The sequence below is a fragment of the Struthio camelus genome, chromosome 15, assembly GCF_040807025.1.
Source record: "Struthio camelus isolate bStrCam1 chromosome 15, bStrCam1.hap1, whole genome shotgun sequence".
NCBI lineage: Eukaryota > Metazoa > Chordata > Aves > Struthioniformes > Struthionidae > Struthio > Struthio camelus.
Window position 1 is genome coordinate 11,803,370 of NC_090956.1, and position 16,888 is coordinate 11,820,257.

General features: G+C 37.2%; 1 protein-coding gene across 6 annotated transcripts in view; it reads left to right on the forward strand.

The window, feature by feature from the left end:
* Positions 1-1,142: 1,142 nt before the first annotated feature.
* The window catches only part of SNX29 (sorting nexin 29), a 146,835-nt gene continuing 131,089 nt past the window's right edge, over positions 1,143-16,888 (forward strand). For 3 of the 6 annotated variants that reach the window (XM_068908259.1, XM_068908262.1, XM_068908260.1), the window contains exons 1-4: positions 1,143-1,269; positions 7,608-7,672; positions 8,507-8,559; positions 12,135-12,259. In XM_068908259.1, the coding sequence (XP_068764360.1) occupies positions 1,263-1,269; positions 7,608-7,672; positions 8,507-8,559; positions 12,135-12,259 (250 nt within the window). In that variant the 5' untranslated portion in view covers positions 1,143-1,262. The remainder of the gene's footprint in view (positions 1,270-7,607; positions 7,673-8,506; positions 8,560-12,134; positions 12,260-16,888) is intronic. The other 3 variants (XM_068908263.1, XM_068908264.1, XM_068908261.1) reach the window with 3 other exon arrangements.

The following is a 16,888-nucleotide window of genomic DNA, read 5'->3' on the forward strand; positions in this document are numbered from 1 at the left end:
TGCTGACTAGATATTGTCATGCTAGGCTACTGTGTGGTCTAAAATCGGGAATGTATTTTTTGTCACCTGGTCTCCTAAATAGGCATGTATTTTCCCAGTATTTGACCAGTTTCATTCCTGTTGTTAAGGATGATAAGCGCCTGCAGTTTCTGGCGAATGCTGCGTATGCTCATCAAGGACAACTGCAACTACAACAGAAGCAACAACAGTCTCCCCATTTTTTGAGAACTTTCCATCTCAGGTTCTTGCAATGAATGAATGGTCACAGATGATTTGAAGCGATTTAAGAGTACGGAATTAAGGCACAAAATCTGTGAAAGCTCAGTATCGCAGCATCTTTAGGAAGCGGCTGCAAAGCTGGTGTGGTCCGATTCCGAGTTAGCTGCGCCGCTCCGGCCCAGAGCAGAAAGGGCCGAGAGGCTTGTGAAACCCTTAAATTTTACTATTAAATCAGAGCCCTTAAAAAAAGGTTATGGCCTCTTGCTTGCAACACAAAACAAAGTTGATCCCTTAAAATGAGTCTACAAAACTTAAGGAAATTACTCCTGATTAGTTTGACAGTTTTTTTTTTTCTTAATCAGAGGTGTCACAATTTATTTTATAGTGTTTTTTGAAACCTTGCAGGACTTGCGGGTTACATAGTACCCGAACGTGAGAGTATTAAAGAAAACAGAACAAAAAACCAGACTGTTTAAAGTTTTCTCATCTCCTACTCGTGCAGCGTTTCTTAGCCTCCCCGAGGGTTTTTAGGCGGGGACGGATACTGAGCCTTTCCGCCTAGCTGGTGAAGCGCAACACGGCGGCGCGGCGCAGACGGCCCGAGGGCTCCGCGGCTGAGGGAGCGGGCCGACCCGCGCCCGCGCCCGGCCCCACAGCACGGTGGCCGTTTCTGGAGACGCCGCGGGCGCACGCGTGCGAGGGGGGAGGGGCGCGGCGGGAGCAGCCGCCGCGCCGCGTGACAGCGCCGCGTGACGCGCCGACGGTTGGTGGTGCCGCCGCGCGCCTCACGGCAGCCCGCGCTCGGCGCCCCGCGCGCCCGCGCCCTGAGGCGGCCGGCGCGCCACCGCGCCGCGAGCAGCAGACGGAGCGCTAACGCCCAGCGGCGGCGGCGGCGGCGGCGGCGCGGGGCCGTGTTTACCTTCCGGCGCGGCGGGGCCGAGTTCCGGGGCGGAGCGTGCGAGGTGACTGGCCCGGCTTCGGGCCGCCTCAGCGGGAGGAGGGAGCGGGTCCGGTGAACGGAGGGTGCGAGCCCGGCGGCCACTATGAGTGGTGAGTGGAGGGCTCGAGTGCGGCCCTCTCAGCCGCCGCGGCGCGCTCGGGGCTGGCGGCGGGCAGAGCTCGCCCTGCCTCCGCCCGGCCGCGCTCCCCTGCCCGCCCAGGCCCGGCCCGGCTCGCGGCGGGGCTGCGACCGCGTCGCCTCCCCTCGTGGCTCCGGCGAGGGCGGGGGGAGGGGGGGGCTGGCTGCAGCGCTGACGGGGCGCAGGGGTCTTCGGCCTCACTGGCCCCGCGGTGTGGGGGAAGGCTCAGGCCCCAGCACCGCCCCTCGCCCCTTCGTTGTGTTTCGTGGGCCTAAGCCCTCTAGAAGTGGTGTTTTGCCTCATTATTAAACCGGCAGGCCTGCCCCTGAGCGTGAGGCTGGCTCGAAACACGAGCGATGCTGGCCTCAGTGGACCCCGTGGCCTCTGTTGTGCAGCAGTGCAGGCAATATCCCGAGAACGTAAACGGCTAAGAGATTAAAAAAAAAAAAAAAGTTGTTAGTGGACTTAAAGTACAATTACTGACACAGGTGAGAACCATGATTAGTTAAAAAGTCCTCCCTTACAGCATTTAAGGTGTATGGTTGCTGTTTGTCTGACTCTGCGCTGAAGAGCACGCATCAGTCGTTGAACGTGTTGTTTCCACTTTGTGTCCTCCCTTCTGGCTTTGATGTTGTGGTGATGTAGTGTCTGTGGGTGTACTAAATCTAGAGCTTTTTAAGGTATCCGTGAGAGGAAACGCGTACAAGTTTTGCATGAGTATTAAGAGGTCCTGACGTGACCTATATCTCTCTTAATCCTTATGAGTAGAGAAAGCGTAGCCACTGGAAAGGGCCCTAATGGAGAGCTGTATGGTGGGATGGAGAAAAGAAAACTCATGGACAACAGATTTTTCTTTTAAGTGTGAAAGGATAAGTCACACTTAGCACACTCAAAGCACATGGATGATTTTATTTTATTTTATTTTATTTTATATATTTTTTGAAGTAGGGAAGTGCTTAAGAAAATCTTGTCATGGGCCTACTCTTATCACTTCAGTAATGGATATGTCATCTTCTGATCTGAGAGTGTGTTATCTTGTCTCCACCTGAGAATCAGATTGTCTTCCATGCTGATTTAATATGTGGCGGGGTCTGTTGCCCAAAGTTAGTATGAAAATTTGAAGAGTTAACTGGAGTAGCTAAATCCTATTCAGTTTTATAAATAGCATTTATTTATGAAAATGAAACCAAACAAAAATGAAAGTGAAAACTCTTCAATTGCATTTTTTTGTTTTGTTCTGACCTTTGTGGTAAGAAGAAATTAGTATTAAAAGACTCCTTATGGAAGGAGAGGCAAGAAAAAAAGTGCTTATGGGGAAAACTGTTAATTAGCATTGTGAAAAATGCAAGTAAGTCAAACTATTCAAACTATGGAAAAAGAAAATTTCTGGAATGCTTCAGAATTTGACACTGTATGTAGACTAAAACCTAATTCTGATCTTCTTAAGAGTCAGCATTTTCTCCATATGAAAAGCTGCAGCTTCAGTGAGTGAATTTGGGGTGGCACTAGCCTTTTGTAAATTTGTGCAAATCAGGACCTAAATCTTTAGGAGGCTCATCTTTGGGAGCTCCATTTGAATTTTGTTTTATGATTCAAAAGTCAAAATGGCACCTTTTCTGGCATAAAGACTCATCACGTAGCTATTTATAAAGCCTTTAGTTATTTTTAACTAATAAAGAGGTACAGAATTAAGTGAAGAAAAAGAGTTTAATTATTTAAAAGTAATAATACCTGCTGTGAAATTAAGGATAGTAGTCAAATTGCTTGCTAGCCTACCCAAGTGTAACCCTTGCCAAGACCTTTATGAGTTTTCCACCAGTTCTGATTAGCTAGTAAAATGGCAAAAAGAATGTTAATTTTGCATGTTGCTGAGCTTTGCTATTCTACAATACTATACAGTATTTTTTTCAGAGTAATGTAAATGGAACAGGTGAGAAGGACAGAGAAATGCATATTATTACTATTCTCCTTTCAGATAAAGGAGGTAGCTAATGGTGACATCAAATTTAGCCATGTCCTTTTTTTCTGTGGCTGGAACACCACTGTCTTTTTTTTTTTTCTTTCTTTTTTTTTTTTTTTGGTCCAATTGTAGCCCTTAAGGTAAAAGGGCTGTTCCTAAAACATGCGTAGAAAGACTTCCTGCCTTAACAGCTATAGCTATATTAAACATATTTTTTTAGTTACAATGTATTTCTAAAGGATGTGAAAACAACTTCCCTTTGATATGAGTATTACTTAATATTACTAATATTAATTATTGGTTAATTACTAATTAACCCAGTGATACTAGATTTATGTACTTTTCATGGCCAAACTGGCAATGTCTGTTAGCATACATTTTTATTTTTAAATTACACAGTGGAATTAATGTCCCTATTAACACAGAATTTTCTATTTCTTTGTTTTTGTCTGAACTGAGGTATCTGCTAGAAATGATATATGTCATGGGTCACAATCAAGTTTTAAGGTTAGAGGAGGCTTGGCAAAAAGAACTAAGGTTAGCTTCTGTGCGGTCTCGTGCCATTGAAAGACACTGTGAATGGAGCAACACAATAAGTTTATTATGTTTCAAGTAAAAATTGTTAATGCCAATCAAGTCCTTACCTTCTCTCTTGTTTCAGAAAATATAGAGCAGTCAATTTTAGGTGCATAGATCATGCAGGGAAGTAGTACACCTAGCTTTGACTTCCAGAGACTGATGAAACTCCTTATTTTGTTTTATAAGGAAGTAATAATCTCATGTTTATTTACCTATACTCCTTTTCAGAATGGGAGCTGGACTTCATATGTGTGAAAATGAAATCTCAAAAGTTAGGTGTGTTGTCAGTTTTGTTTTGAAATTGTTATAAATGGTGTAAAAAATATGCTTATTTCAGGATGAGGTAGTAGAACCATAAACCTGATTTAAATGCTACATTGTTATGATTCTATTGTATCTTGACCTTGTACCCTCAGATCCTACACTAGAGAAAGCAGAAGGAATTATAGTCTGAATGTTACATGCTAGACTCCAAGTGTAGAAAAGCAGTCTGGGATTCTTGTTTTAACCTATATTCTACATGTGGTGATGAAGACAGCTGTACCTGTAAAGAATTGGATGAAATTCCTGTTTTCCCTTACTGGCATAATTGGTTTCTTCTGCTGTATGTGTGGATATTTCTATCACAAGAGGGTGAGAAGTGCATTTTAAAAATACGAAAACAGACTGTGAACCACAACACATGGCAAGGGTAACAGAGGCAGGTGCAATACCTGGGGTTAATTTTTACTCTTTTTTTGACTGAGTAGATGTAGGTGGGAAGAGTCTCTCTAAGCTTCTTAGTTTTTGCTACTTTATACTTACATTTTCACAATTATTTCTAGACTTACGTATGAACTTCCTTTTTTTTTTTAATGCAGTGGTTTAAAAATAGCCTTTATCTTTTCTGACTAATGCTGGTTTTTTGCAATACATATTTTGTACTTACATGTGTGTTATTGCAGTTTTTACCACTATTTTGAATTTGTAGAAGGGTAGTTTAGTCAGTTTGTAATAAAAATTAGTCTCAAAATGAACTAGAGGGGATCATGCTTAATTGGTGCCCTGGTCTGAATATATGCGTGGTTTTTTTTTTTTTTTTTTTGAGGACTTTACTTTTCTACAGTCTTGATGATTTTCTAAGTTAAATCTTTGATAGACTTGGTAGAGATTTATTTTTATTTTAAGTCTGCTTAAAACAAAAATGCCTCTAAAAACATATACCAGCTACAAATACTACAAAAGGATAAAAACATTTTCTAGATTTAATACAAAAAATAAAAATATCCTCTAATTGAAAAAAATACTTAATGTTACAATTTTCAAAAAATATTACTTTGTGAATATTCTTTTTTTCTCTGCTCACAAAATTTCAATGTTAAGCACAGCAATAGTAGAGTTCTACAGACTTATGTTGAGCAGAAATGTTGGCCAACTTGTCGTATAGGCTTTACGTGGCCTCATAATGCTGTTAATTGTGGAGATGAACAGAACCAGTTATGGAAATTATTAATTGTAATAATGTACAGTCAGAACTGTTACTAGGATAACCTCAAGTACAATAAAGACTTAAAATATATGTTATACTGCACTAAGTCTATGTAAATTCAAGTCTATTTGATAGTGCATGCTTCAGTCTTTCAGAATATTAATTAGCATAATAATCCTCTTTTGTAGGATTTGTGTACTTATGTTTTTTTTATATTGTTCACAGTCTGATATCTAGTTGTGAAACATTTTTCTATTTTATTTATTAGATAAAGATGTCAAAGAGATGGGAATTTAAAAACTAACGTCTACTGCGTTTGGAAGACAAACTTGACCCACGTGCTTAGAGTTTTCGTTGGCTAGATGTTTTTCAGTTTGTGACATTATTTACATCTTTTTATAAAGAGAAATCTTAATATTAAGAGAAATGTTGCGTTATGCCTTACTCTCCTGGGTGTGTGGATAGCATCAGACAATAGAAGAGATGAATTTGAAACAGTACAGAATATCTGCAGATTTGTGTATGTTTGATGTTGCTGTTTTTGGAGGATAGCACTAAAAGTTCAGGTGCAATGAGGTGTTTTCCTTATTTTACAGTTAGGTGATTTGTTTTAAGGGATTTAGGTGCATAGGTATGTGTTTCTGGTTTTGGCAATGCACGTATGGTAAGGACAGTGAATTTAATTCAATAAAACTATAATCTCTGCAAAAGCACAGAGTAAAGTAATAGGGGTTATGTGAGTTAAACGTAGTGGCATAACTGGCATAGTTGTTGGGAATTTAGAACCTACCTGGTACGAGGTTTGTTTCTAATGGCATCTACTAGTGTTGTGCATGGTTTGCATCTTCAACTGAATTTGTGCACATCAGAGCTATTTGACTAACAGAACTAAACCTCTTCCATCCCATGACTTCACAGTTAGAGCCAGAGTTCAAAATCTCTGAAGTGTGTTCTTCAGAACCCACTGTCAATAGCTAAATAAGCACTGTGAAGCTTAGCTAGCTAAGAGCTATATTACGTTTACATGTTTTTCCTTTGTTTTCTTTATTCTGGCATCATGTGTTGTTACAGACTTGCTGCTTCCCCCCCACGCCCTGGCCCAACGCCCTTCTTGAGATTCAGGGGCAGAATAGTTTCAGCAGGACAAATTTTGTCCCTGCTAGGAATGAAGGAATCTACTTTGAATAGGATTATAAAGAAAAAAAATTCTGGGGTTCATACCTTGTAGTAGCGGACAGCAAGAGGAAGAAACACCTTTTATTTTAAGTCAGTTCTATTTACTGGAGGGCTTAGCATGTGGTAGTGGATTTTTGGAATCTGGAGAAACTTACTCATGCAGAATTTTGATGTTTGGTTTTCAGGCGATGTATATGTTAGCTAAATGCTCTGTGAGAGGAAAGAAGAGCAGAATGATTTTAATTCTGGGTAGGTCAGAGAGGTTTTTGAAGGATGTTCTGAACCTAACCTGTAAATACATTGTCGAGGTGATGTAATCTAACCAGCAATTTTAAACATAGTCACAAATGGTTATAAAGGATATTCAGAGAAGCAAAGTATTATGCCGACTGTTGAAATGATTGAGAAGTTAAATGTTGTTGTTGCGTAGTTGGTTGTGTAGTAACAAACTTTGTTTTACAGACGTTGAACAGGAAGAAGACTGTGCTGGTAGTTAAAATTTAAGGGCTTTATTGCAGCAATTGCTGTCCACCTAACTTACAATATCTTTTTGCGCTAGAGGTTATTTGACAGTAACAAGATATTCCTGTATCTCTTTCTCGTTTTCCATTCCTTTCTCATGCTCCGGTGATAAGCTGTCTTGGTAGTTGTCCCAGTACAGGAATTTATGGGATTACAGCATAAACCACATCATACGCTTAGTCTAACAACAGCAACAAAGTCTGTCTTTTTTTTTTTTTTTTTCCCCCTTGAGGTAGGTCAGTTCCAGACTTGCAATACGGCCCGAGACGTGGTTGTGCTAACAAGCCAGGAGCGACCTGTGGTGTTTTTGCGCAGTTATGCTATAGTTGGTATTGCTGCAATGTATCTTATATCATGAAACCATGATCTTACTGAAATCAGACTCTAGGTTATTTTTCAAACAGTAGTGCTGCATATTAGACAAGCTACATAAAACAGCAGAACAAAGTCTTATACTGCATCATTTTACTCGGAGGAAAATATCAATAAATTTAATGGAATAAATGAACATGTAGAAAAAAATTTTCAGAGCCTCAGTGTTGACCTCAGTATATTTTTCTTAAAAACTTCTATTTAAAAGTAATAGAATTTTGTTGAATTTTAGGTTCACAGAACAATGACACTAAAAGACAGTTTCTTCTAGAACGGTTACTGGATGCAGTTAAACAGGTGAGAAATCCTAAACCTATTTCTACAGTACATATATACTGAGTTGACAGTCCTGGCAGGAACTATCATTGCCTTTTTTTCCTCCCCTTTAGCAAAAGAAGAAGAAATCTTTTCTTTTGTACAGTACTGCTGAGTTTTTCTTTCTGCTAGAAAAAGAGTATAATGCAATACTTGTTTAAAATCCTTGCATAGACAAATTATACTTGGGATGTTTACTGTATGAATGAGATAAATTGCAGTATACTCTAAAGGCTAAACTGGCTAACATTTTATATTTGGAACTTTCTTTCTCCCCCCCCCCCCCCCCCCCCAAGGTTTTAGTGAATGGATTGAAATACAGATAAAGATAGGAAGTTTGTTTGTTTGTTGGTTTTTTATCAGCATGAAGTTTGGCAAATAGAATTTCATAAATGTGATTCAACTTAGGGAAGAGGTTGGGAGGTAAAAAGAAAGCCTCCAAAGGAAGCCAACCATAATGTTTTATAGGATAACAATTCTTCTGTAATTGTAGCACTGAAGCAAGTAGAAGCAGTGTTTATTTTTGTGGGTATGCATTTAAAGCTTCAAAAGTAGCAACTTTTACTCAATTTTGGCCTTACTGAATGGCCCTAAGTCATACTATTCTGGCTAGCAAGAATATATTTGAACTGCAGGAGTAGTCCGGTTGTGGAACATGATGCTAAAAAGCACTTTTTGGCTGCAGGCTGTATTTGCCACTGCGCTATTTTATACCACTTCCTTTTTCTGTTATGACTTTTTGTTTTGTTCTTGAAGTATTTTAGAATGTTCAGTTTCTTAGTGTAACAGAAATGTATTAAAATCTATTTATTGCAGTGTCAGATACGGTTTGGCGGAAGAAAAGAAATTGCTTCAGATTCTGATAGCAGGTAAAATAGCCTAAGAAACTTTTAACATGCTTAGATTACATATCAGCACTACACAAAATGTATAGCACAAAAATATTTGGTATATTCAAAAAAAAAAAAAAACAAAAACCAAACAGTTCCTCTTATTTACATAGACACTGACACGGGACTCTGAATTTTTCATGTTTATAGCTTAGTGAAGCTTCTTCTTGTGGGTGAAGTTACAAGTCTTTTGTCATTAAGTCTGCAGTCACTTAAGGCATCGAATTGCAAAGTCTGAATGTGAAATTAGAATAATTTTTTTTCCCTAAAACCTCTTTTGAAATTGGAGTATTTGTTACCAGTACAGCTATCTTTAGAGTGGTTTGACACTTAAGTGTCAATTGTGTTTAATGCACACTTGCAAAATTGTTCTTGTTTTTTTTCCTTATTTCCGATGTGCTTATATCTGCTTTCCTTCTTTTTCTGCACTATAAGTTGTTCCTTTTTATTAGCATAAGTCGAAAAATTTCATGTAATTCTTGTTAGTTGCATCTGTTGACATTGGATATGGCATATTGGTTTCTAAGTTTTTAAAGATGAAGACTGACAGACATGAATTATAATATTTTCTATGCAATGAAATCTTTCTCAGAATCCCTCCGATCTAAGAATCTCACATAAATAGAATCCCACGATTAAGCTCAGTTGCTTACTGTCCCTTCCGCTATGTCCTTTAAGTTTGACTCCCTGTGTTCTTGGCAAGAATTAATCATCCATGACTGTTCTATAAATTAGGTTACATTCTTGCATTAAATTCTTTCTTTCCAATCCCCTCTCAATTCAGTCTTAAAGAACGTGACTAAGGGTGTGTTTTCATGACATCTGGTAAGCCAATGTAACACTTCTTTGCTACTGAAACAGAGAGGCGGGAAGGATTGGTATATTGCCTCAAGATCCCTGACTTCACTGCTAACTCACTTCCACTCTCTTTTTAAGCAAACTGTGGTAATCGTCTAATAGTCTCTGAATTAATTTAATAAAAGAAAAAATCATACGAAAGATAACTTTCTGCTATTTCAGTGAGTTAAATAATTTCAGTGAAATGTCTGGTGAATGCTAGAGTTGCTGCGAGGGAGGGAAGATTGTGCTGCTGGGAGCAGTGGGAGATGTGGAAGAGGAGGAGGAAGAAGCGCAAAGGGATGAGAAGGCAAACCCACCTACTTGAGCAGCTTATAATACAGCTGCGTGTAGAACTACATGCTAAAGCTGCTCCTTGACTGCTTAAGTCTGTCTGACTTATGGTTACTACTGTCCTCTTGTCCTGCCCTTAGCTGTTTCACCTACTGTGTTGTTGGGAAGCTAATTTAATGAAAAAAGTTAATAGTTTTCTATTGGACTAGCATAACAGAAGCAGTTCAGTGCAGATTTTGTTGGACAGAAGCTGGTGCAAGAGAAGAAAAGGGAAGGGGTAGCTGGGGTAAAGGGATGATGGAACTAAGCACCTAGCAGTTAGCGGTGTAGCCATTGGCAGAAAAGCATTAGCTAGAAATAGTTTATTTTGTTTTTAATTATTTATTTTATATGGGACAATGAAATGGTATTGCCTTTGCAGCAGGTTATGTAAACTCAGTGAGAACAAATACCTACATGTAGAGCATTTTCTCCAAATCTAGAACTTCTACTTTGTTGCTAAATTTGTTTGAAGAACTACTTTAGACCTTGTTGTTTAAGACCTTGAAGGGTGACCTTTAGTGCTTATCTTCTGATAAGCCGGGGGAAACAGGATTGGAGACATGTAATACTGATCAAATTTTACTTACAAGTATCCTCCATAGAATTTAGTAGACATGCTGAATAATAGATTATAGCTAGGCAGTTTCAGGCTAAAAAAGGAAGTGGAAATTATGTGAATAGATTTTCATTTTTATAGTGTTTTGGATTGGAACTATGTTAAATGTTGTGAGAATTTTTTAAATGAGGATAGTCTGAGAATTTAGATCAAAATCTAGTAAAGTCCGTGATTCTCCAAATTTTACTCCTCCAGCACTTTGTCTTTGAGATTATAACTGTTCAAACTGTTCTGCTGTGTCTGTATAACAGTGGACATCTTCCTGTTTTTCTGCCTTTGTTTATTTAACACACACTCATGGTGCATCTAGTAAATACGCTATGTACCCTGGGCATTGCAGAATACTTTTTTTTTTGAAGTGGCTAAATTATATTGTAAACTGCTGCTCAGTTTTCTTGCTTTCATTTGTAGCGGACATAGATTTTTTTTTTTAATAATATGAACTCTTTCACAGAAATTAGTTTCTGTTCTGCTTTTTCAAAATTTAAAAATCAAGTGGATTTTTTTGGTCATATCTGCTGGAATTTCCATTTTTAACAGCACCGCTTATTTTTAGCAGTAATTGATTATAACTCTTCAATAATAATCTTGAGTACTGTTTGAATGATACTCAACTTTATTAGTATTTTGAAGTAAAGTTTTCCTAACATAAATGTACTAGACAGCATTTTGTTTTAGAAGTTCTTTTGTTCAGATGACTGTGCTAGATAAACCTCTTTTTCTCTCTTCCGTAAGTCTTCCTCCTCAGACCTTATAATTTTTTTTGTGTCCTGGAATAGAATTTTACAGTTCTAGAATGCTTGGACAGACTCCTGAGCCATTTTGTCAACTGTTTGTATTCAACTGCTTTGACTTAGTTAAAGTATCTATAGTTTTGTGTTTTAGTAATGAGCTTTAGCAGCCAGGTGACAGCTTTCTTAAAATTTAAAATTAAAATGTTGTTTATTTAATGGCAAATGAAAATTAGAGAAAATAAGATTTCAATGACACAATTTGCATTCATGTGCATTATACCTTAGGCCTTACTGTTCCCTGAAGGTTACAATACTATTCCTTGTTTTGGCAGGCTGAGTTTTAAAACTGCTTTTGTCACAGTGTTGTTACCTATAAAAAAAAAAAAAAAAAAAAAAATTACTAACTAGATAATGTTAAAAATTTATATACTTAAGTAAATTTACAAGTAGCATTGTAGAGAGCAGCATAAAAAGAGGAAGATTAAACAGATCTTTAGAAAAATCTTGCTTATTTTGCTAGGCCTAAGACTTCTGAGGGGCATTAAAATGTATGTTTGAATTTGTTTTCTTTGGCTTGCACGTGATGGATTGTGATGTGATAATGTCAATAACTAAATTTTCTGGAAATTGTACAGATAGTTTTAGCGTGTTTTCAAAAAATCATTGTTTGTGTATTTTCATGAATATACTTGGTACTACAACTTCATTGCTTGAAAAGTAAGCAAGTTGAAGATGAAATAAAATGAATAAAAAGCCTACTAAAAGGTGAAGATGACTTTTCAAATTAGTTGCTAATTCTTCCAAAAAAGTAATTTGTGCCCCAGTTTTGAATAGTCATGATGAAACTGTGGGTATTGGTACGCTATATTACTTGCAAATAATGAGATTAGTGCAAACAAAAGATCTTTTTCTTGCTATATAAAATAACACTCACCTGTACATTCTCTGTTCAGAGATTTGGAATAAGCCTAGTGTAGTGAAATGTAGTTGACTGTTGCTTCCGCATGATTTCTGTAATACTTACGTTGCAGAGTCACTTGCTTGTGTGCTCAGTTTGAAGCTGTGTTACAGCATGGTCTGAAGAGGAGCCGAGGTTTAGCATTGACAGCGGCAGCAATCAAACAGGCAGCGGGTTTCTCCAGTAAAACAGAAACAGGTAATTCATGAATTGTAACTATTCTATTTTAAAATGTTAATAAGTATAAGTAATTGATATAGTTTCTAATGGGAGTTTTAAGAAATGAACCAAACTGCAGGCTGTTGTTAGCATAGTTAGTATTTAGGGTCTCATTATGTTATGAAAAGTGGTTATTGCTCTCTTAAACTAGATTAACTTTCATACCAAGTTTCTCTAGAAATTTTTGTATTTGGAAATCTGCAGTTCCTACAGTTGCGTCATGAAAAATATCATTGGCAATTTTATCTTGACATCTGATAGGGATAAACATTGCATAGCTGTGCTGTTTGCATTTATACTCTTTATAGTTTCATTCTTAACTGTATTTTACTCTGTTCTTTGCTTGCTGTTTCATTTAACCATAGCATCAGGCATGTTTAACCTCTAAGTGTTGATGTCATTTTTAAAAGCAAGACTTACATTGCTTGTGTTGGATGGATTGTTTTTTTTATTACTTCCTCTGCTTTTTAAAAAAGTGAATCCTTTCCTTTTGTTGCCTTCTTATCACCTTTAAGTTCCCCTTATTTTCTCATTAAAAATATGTGCAGTTATTTATATCATCTTCATCGGTTTTGCTTGAAGCTTGGCATATAATGGGTCTTTTGACTGAAACTGGATACACATTTTATAGTAGGGTGTTTCTTTTTGGCTTTTCAAAATCCCTCAGGTATAACATGTATCAGAATTGTTTCCATGGGACTAAAATTACTAATGCGCTGTGATCTGTAACTTATAACCCGTTATACCGCACCACTGCATATAGTGGATATTACATTAAAACTTAATGTGTAGTTTGATAAATATATATATATTTTTGAAAGTGAAATATTGGGTCTTGTGTGCTGCCTTTCCTGTTGATGTGTTCGAGCCTGTAGGCTTAGCTTTCTTGGGGAGATAAAGTAGTTATGCTTTTAGAGAAGATTTTGAGCTTTCCATGTTCAACCCGTTTACTTAGTAATGGATGGGACACAACACTTGCAGGTTCTGAATGAACAGGTAAGGACAATTCAGCTGTTTATATAACTGTTAAAGAATTTCACCTTTTATATGCCTTTTTCCCCTTATGTGTGTACAATGAATGTATTGGGTACTCTGTGGTCTCTTTTAGTCTCTGGGTAGTTTCCTTTCTGTTTTGTTACCACTTTAATGGGTAGAGATGTGGTTATCTACTTTTTTTCCCCAGTTTGCAATTGAGTCCTGTGCTTTTGTGCAGAGAATGCTTTGCCCTCCTATGCTCTCTGGTTTATGCAAATTTTTCTACATAATTCCATGTAATCCCTATGATTTTTCTCCTTTCTGTTATTAATGTCAAGGGTGTATGAAATTCTTGGTTCTGTCTTTTGAAATCTTTTAGTCTTTAAATGTAGGAAGGTGCATCTCTGCTCTGTGTTCACATAAACATAAAGTCTCTTATTTGTGGGCTTGTAAATGAGTGGAGGAAGAGAGAGGAGAGGATCAGGAAATTGATTTATGGTTGGGGAATAGAAGAAGAAGAATAGAAGTTCAAGAATAAGAATGTGGCTGCTATGCAGCAATCAAACTGAGCATTGTATAATGACTGAGAGGAGTAGTTTGTTTTTTTTTTTTAATGGAAATTACTGGGTACCACGCTATGTATTTTTCTGAATTATAGTAGTTTTTTTGAAAACAATTACAAAGTACCTCTTTTTTGTCATTTTTCAGGCAGATAATTCTGGTATGATCTATATTTGGTTCTGTCTCACATAATCACAGGTATCATCTTTTTCTGTAACACAGTGGAATACTGGTGTTTAGGCTGTGCATCCAGGCTTTCACAGTAGAAGAATTATTCAGCAGCATTTTCCAATTGGAATTAACAAATGCTTCTTGACAAATCTTACTTTCAGATGGTTATAAGCAATGTATAGTTGTCCTTTTTGCATTCGATATTTTTGGAATTTTACTTTGTTTTTCTTATTTGAAAATAAAAGTTTTAAATAGAAACTTCAGAAGAAGTTAATTGGAACTATCACTTAAAAATCTTGCCTTTTTTTAATATCGACATACTCTAACATCAGTCTGATTTGATATCAGAGTGGCATGGTCATGACAGGCATATATAACTCTTTTATTCTTATAATTTAAACCATCCGCACAAAAACAGCAAGCAACAAAACTGGATTCCGTCTTCGGTTTGCAGTAATATGAAGAGTCCCTTCATTTAACTCCGGTTAAGGTTATGTGAGACTACTGTAGCTGATGTCAAAAAATGGTTGCATTCCTTGCAGTATTAACTTTTTTATTCATATTAAACAATACTGTTGAAAGGTTCTAAATAGCTGAACTCATTCTCTCCCGCCATGCTTTTAATACTACAGTGGCTGTACTAGAGGTTCCAGACTCTGTCATCAGAAACCTTTCTGTCATTAAAATTTTTGTAGCAGTGTTGTTTCTGCACTGAATCAGAGGATGATAGACTGATGGTGATAGACTGATGAAGATAGACTGTTGGAAGGGTCCCCAGGTCTCTAGTTCAGCCTTCTGCTTGATGCAAGGATCACTTTTGAGGTTAGACCAAGTTGCTCAGGGCTTTTTCCATGTGGGCCTTGAAAACCTCCAGGGACTGCACAACCTCTTTGGGTAACTTGTTCCAATGTTTGACTGTCCTCGTGGTGAAAACATTTTTCCTTATATCCCATCTGGACTTTTCTTGTTTTTAAGTTATGCCAGTTGTCACTCATCTTTCCCACTACGTGCTGATGTAAAGAGCCTAAATCCCTCTTCTTGATGACTTTCTTATAGGTGTTGGAGGGCTTCTAAATTAACATCTTTATATATCGTAGATTGATTATGAATGGTAGGGCATTGTAGAATGATACTGGGGGGTAATGTAGTAATAAAAATGTTAGTTGCTGTGGTTAGAAATGAGAATGACTGACTACAGCATAAGTAATATAAAATTAATTTAATGATAGTCTGAATTAAACCAAAAAGAACTAATATTTCCGACCATAGCAAAGAATATATTGTACCACAAGACACTCATGAGAAATAAGAAACTGTCTTCTAATTAATTGACAAAACAATTGCTTAAATGTACAAAGGCTACACAGTGTAAAATCCCATGTTTATTCTTTTTGCATCAAATGGCACTGAAAATTGATCTCGAGGCTCTGTACATAGTTTCAAATATGACTAGTATTCGATATATACCTGCTTAATGATACAATGTGTGGCATTGTATTTGTTGGAACTGTGGTACTATTAAAATTGCACAAACTACTTTTTTGCAAAATGATTAGTACTTGGGTGAATTGTAACTTCAGTGTTTTGCCTACAATACAATGGCACAAACTGTATTGGGCTGAAATTAAAATAGATCTTACTTCTGAATGCCATATATTGAATTCTTTGCTATGAAAGATAATACCCGCTTAAAATTTTGATTTTTGGTTTAACTTCACTCTCAAAGAGGAGAATGACTTAGTGATTTGAAAAATCCCAGTTACATTACTGTTTTTGTAGTGTTTGTCATGGAGGGACTTGCAGTATGGAATGTCTGGACTCAGTTTCTATTGGATAGAAGTTGATTTTAAAACTGGCGATAATCCAAGTTTTGAAGATTTTCAAAATCCTAGATATCTGTAAATAATCACAGTGCTAGGAAACACTGAGTTTCACTCTAAGCACAAGGGGAAGTCTGCTTATTTTCTCCATTCTTGTAGTATTTTCACTTCCTTCTTTAGCATTGTTTTGAGTTTTAGTAAGACAGAAGAATGAACTTCATTGGTCACCAAAACCAAAATCATTAAATCGCTGTAGTCTTGATACAAATGCAGCATCTTAAGGAGTGTTTTGTTTTTAGATATGCACACATTTTATTTTTGTAACGCAGACCCAAATAAATTGAAATGAAACGTGCAGAACATAGGATATTTGAATGTTCTTTTATATCCTATGGACCTCCTTATCCTTTCCATCTTAGTCTGTCTAGTCTTAGTTCAGCAAAGTATGCTTTTAGTTTTGCATGTATTTTGTTAGTAAAGTATTACAATTACACAATAACTTGCATGTTGTTTGCTGAAAGAAACCTAAGATAATGCTGGATTAAAGCAATGATTCTTTGAGTCAAGTATTTTAGCATTTTAGAGAAGCGTAAAAGCCCGTTGAAGTGGAAAGTTGAGAGCTATATGACTACGTGGAAATTTTCTCTCACCCTTAAACGTGGTTCCTGTATTAGTTCACTCAGTTTATCCCATTTAGAAGAACGATGGCGTATTCTTCTATTGCTCTCAGACCTCTTTGGCAAAAATTTTCGTTAGTGAGTCTAGTTTGGTTTTATACGTTTAGATTTCTGAAATAGCTTTTGCAACCTAATGCTGTATGGCTTTCAGCAGAGATTAAGAAATAAAGCCATATTCCCATATGAGCATGCTTCACCAACAGAAGACATAACCTGTGGTGAAAACCTGTTCAAAACCTGACTGCATGCACTTTATTGCACGTGCATATGCCTTTTATTAAAACTTTTAACTACATTAAAAATAAAAACTTTAGGTGATAAACAAGGAGAGGCAGGATCAATCTCTCTTTAGCTGTTACGTATGATTTCATTTTTTTCCTATCTTTGAGGAAATTTGATAACCC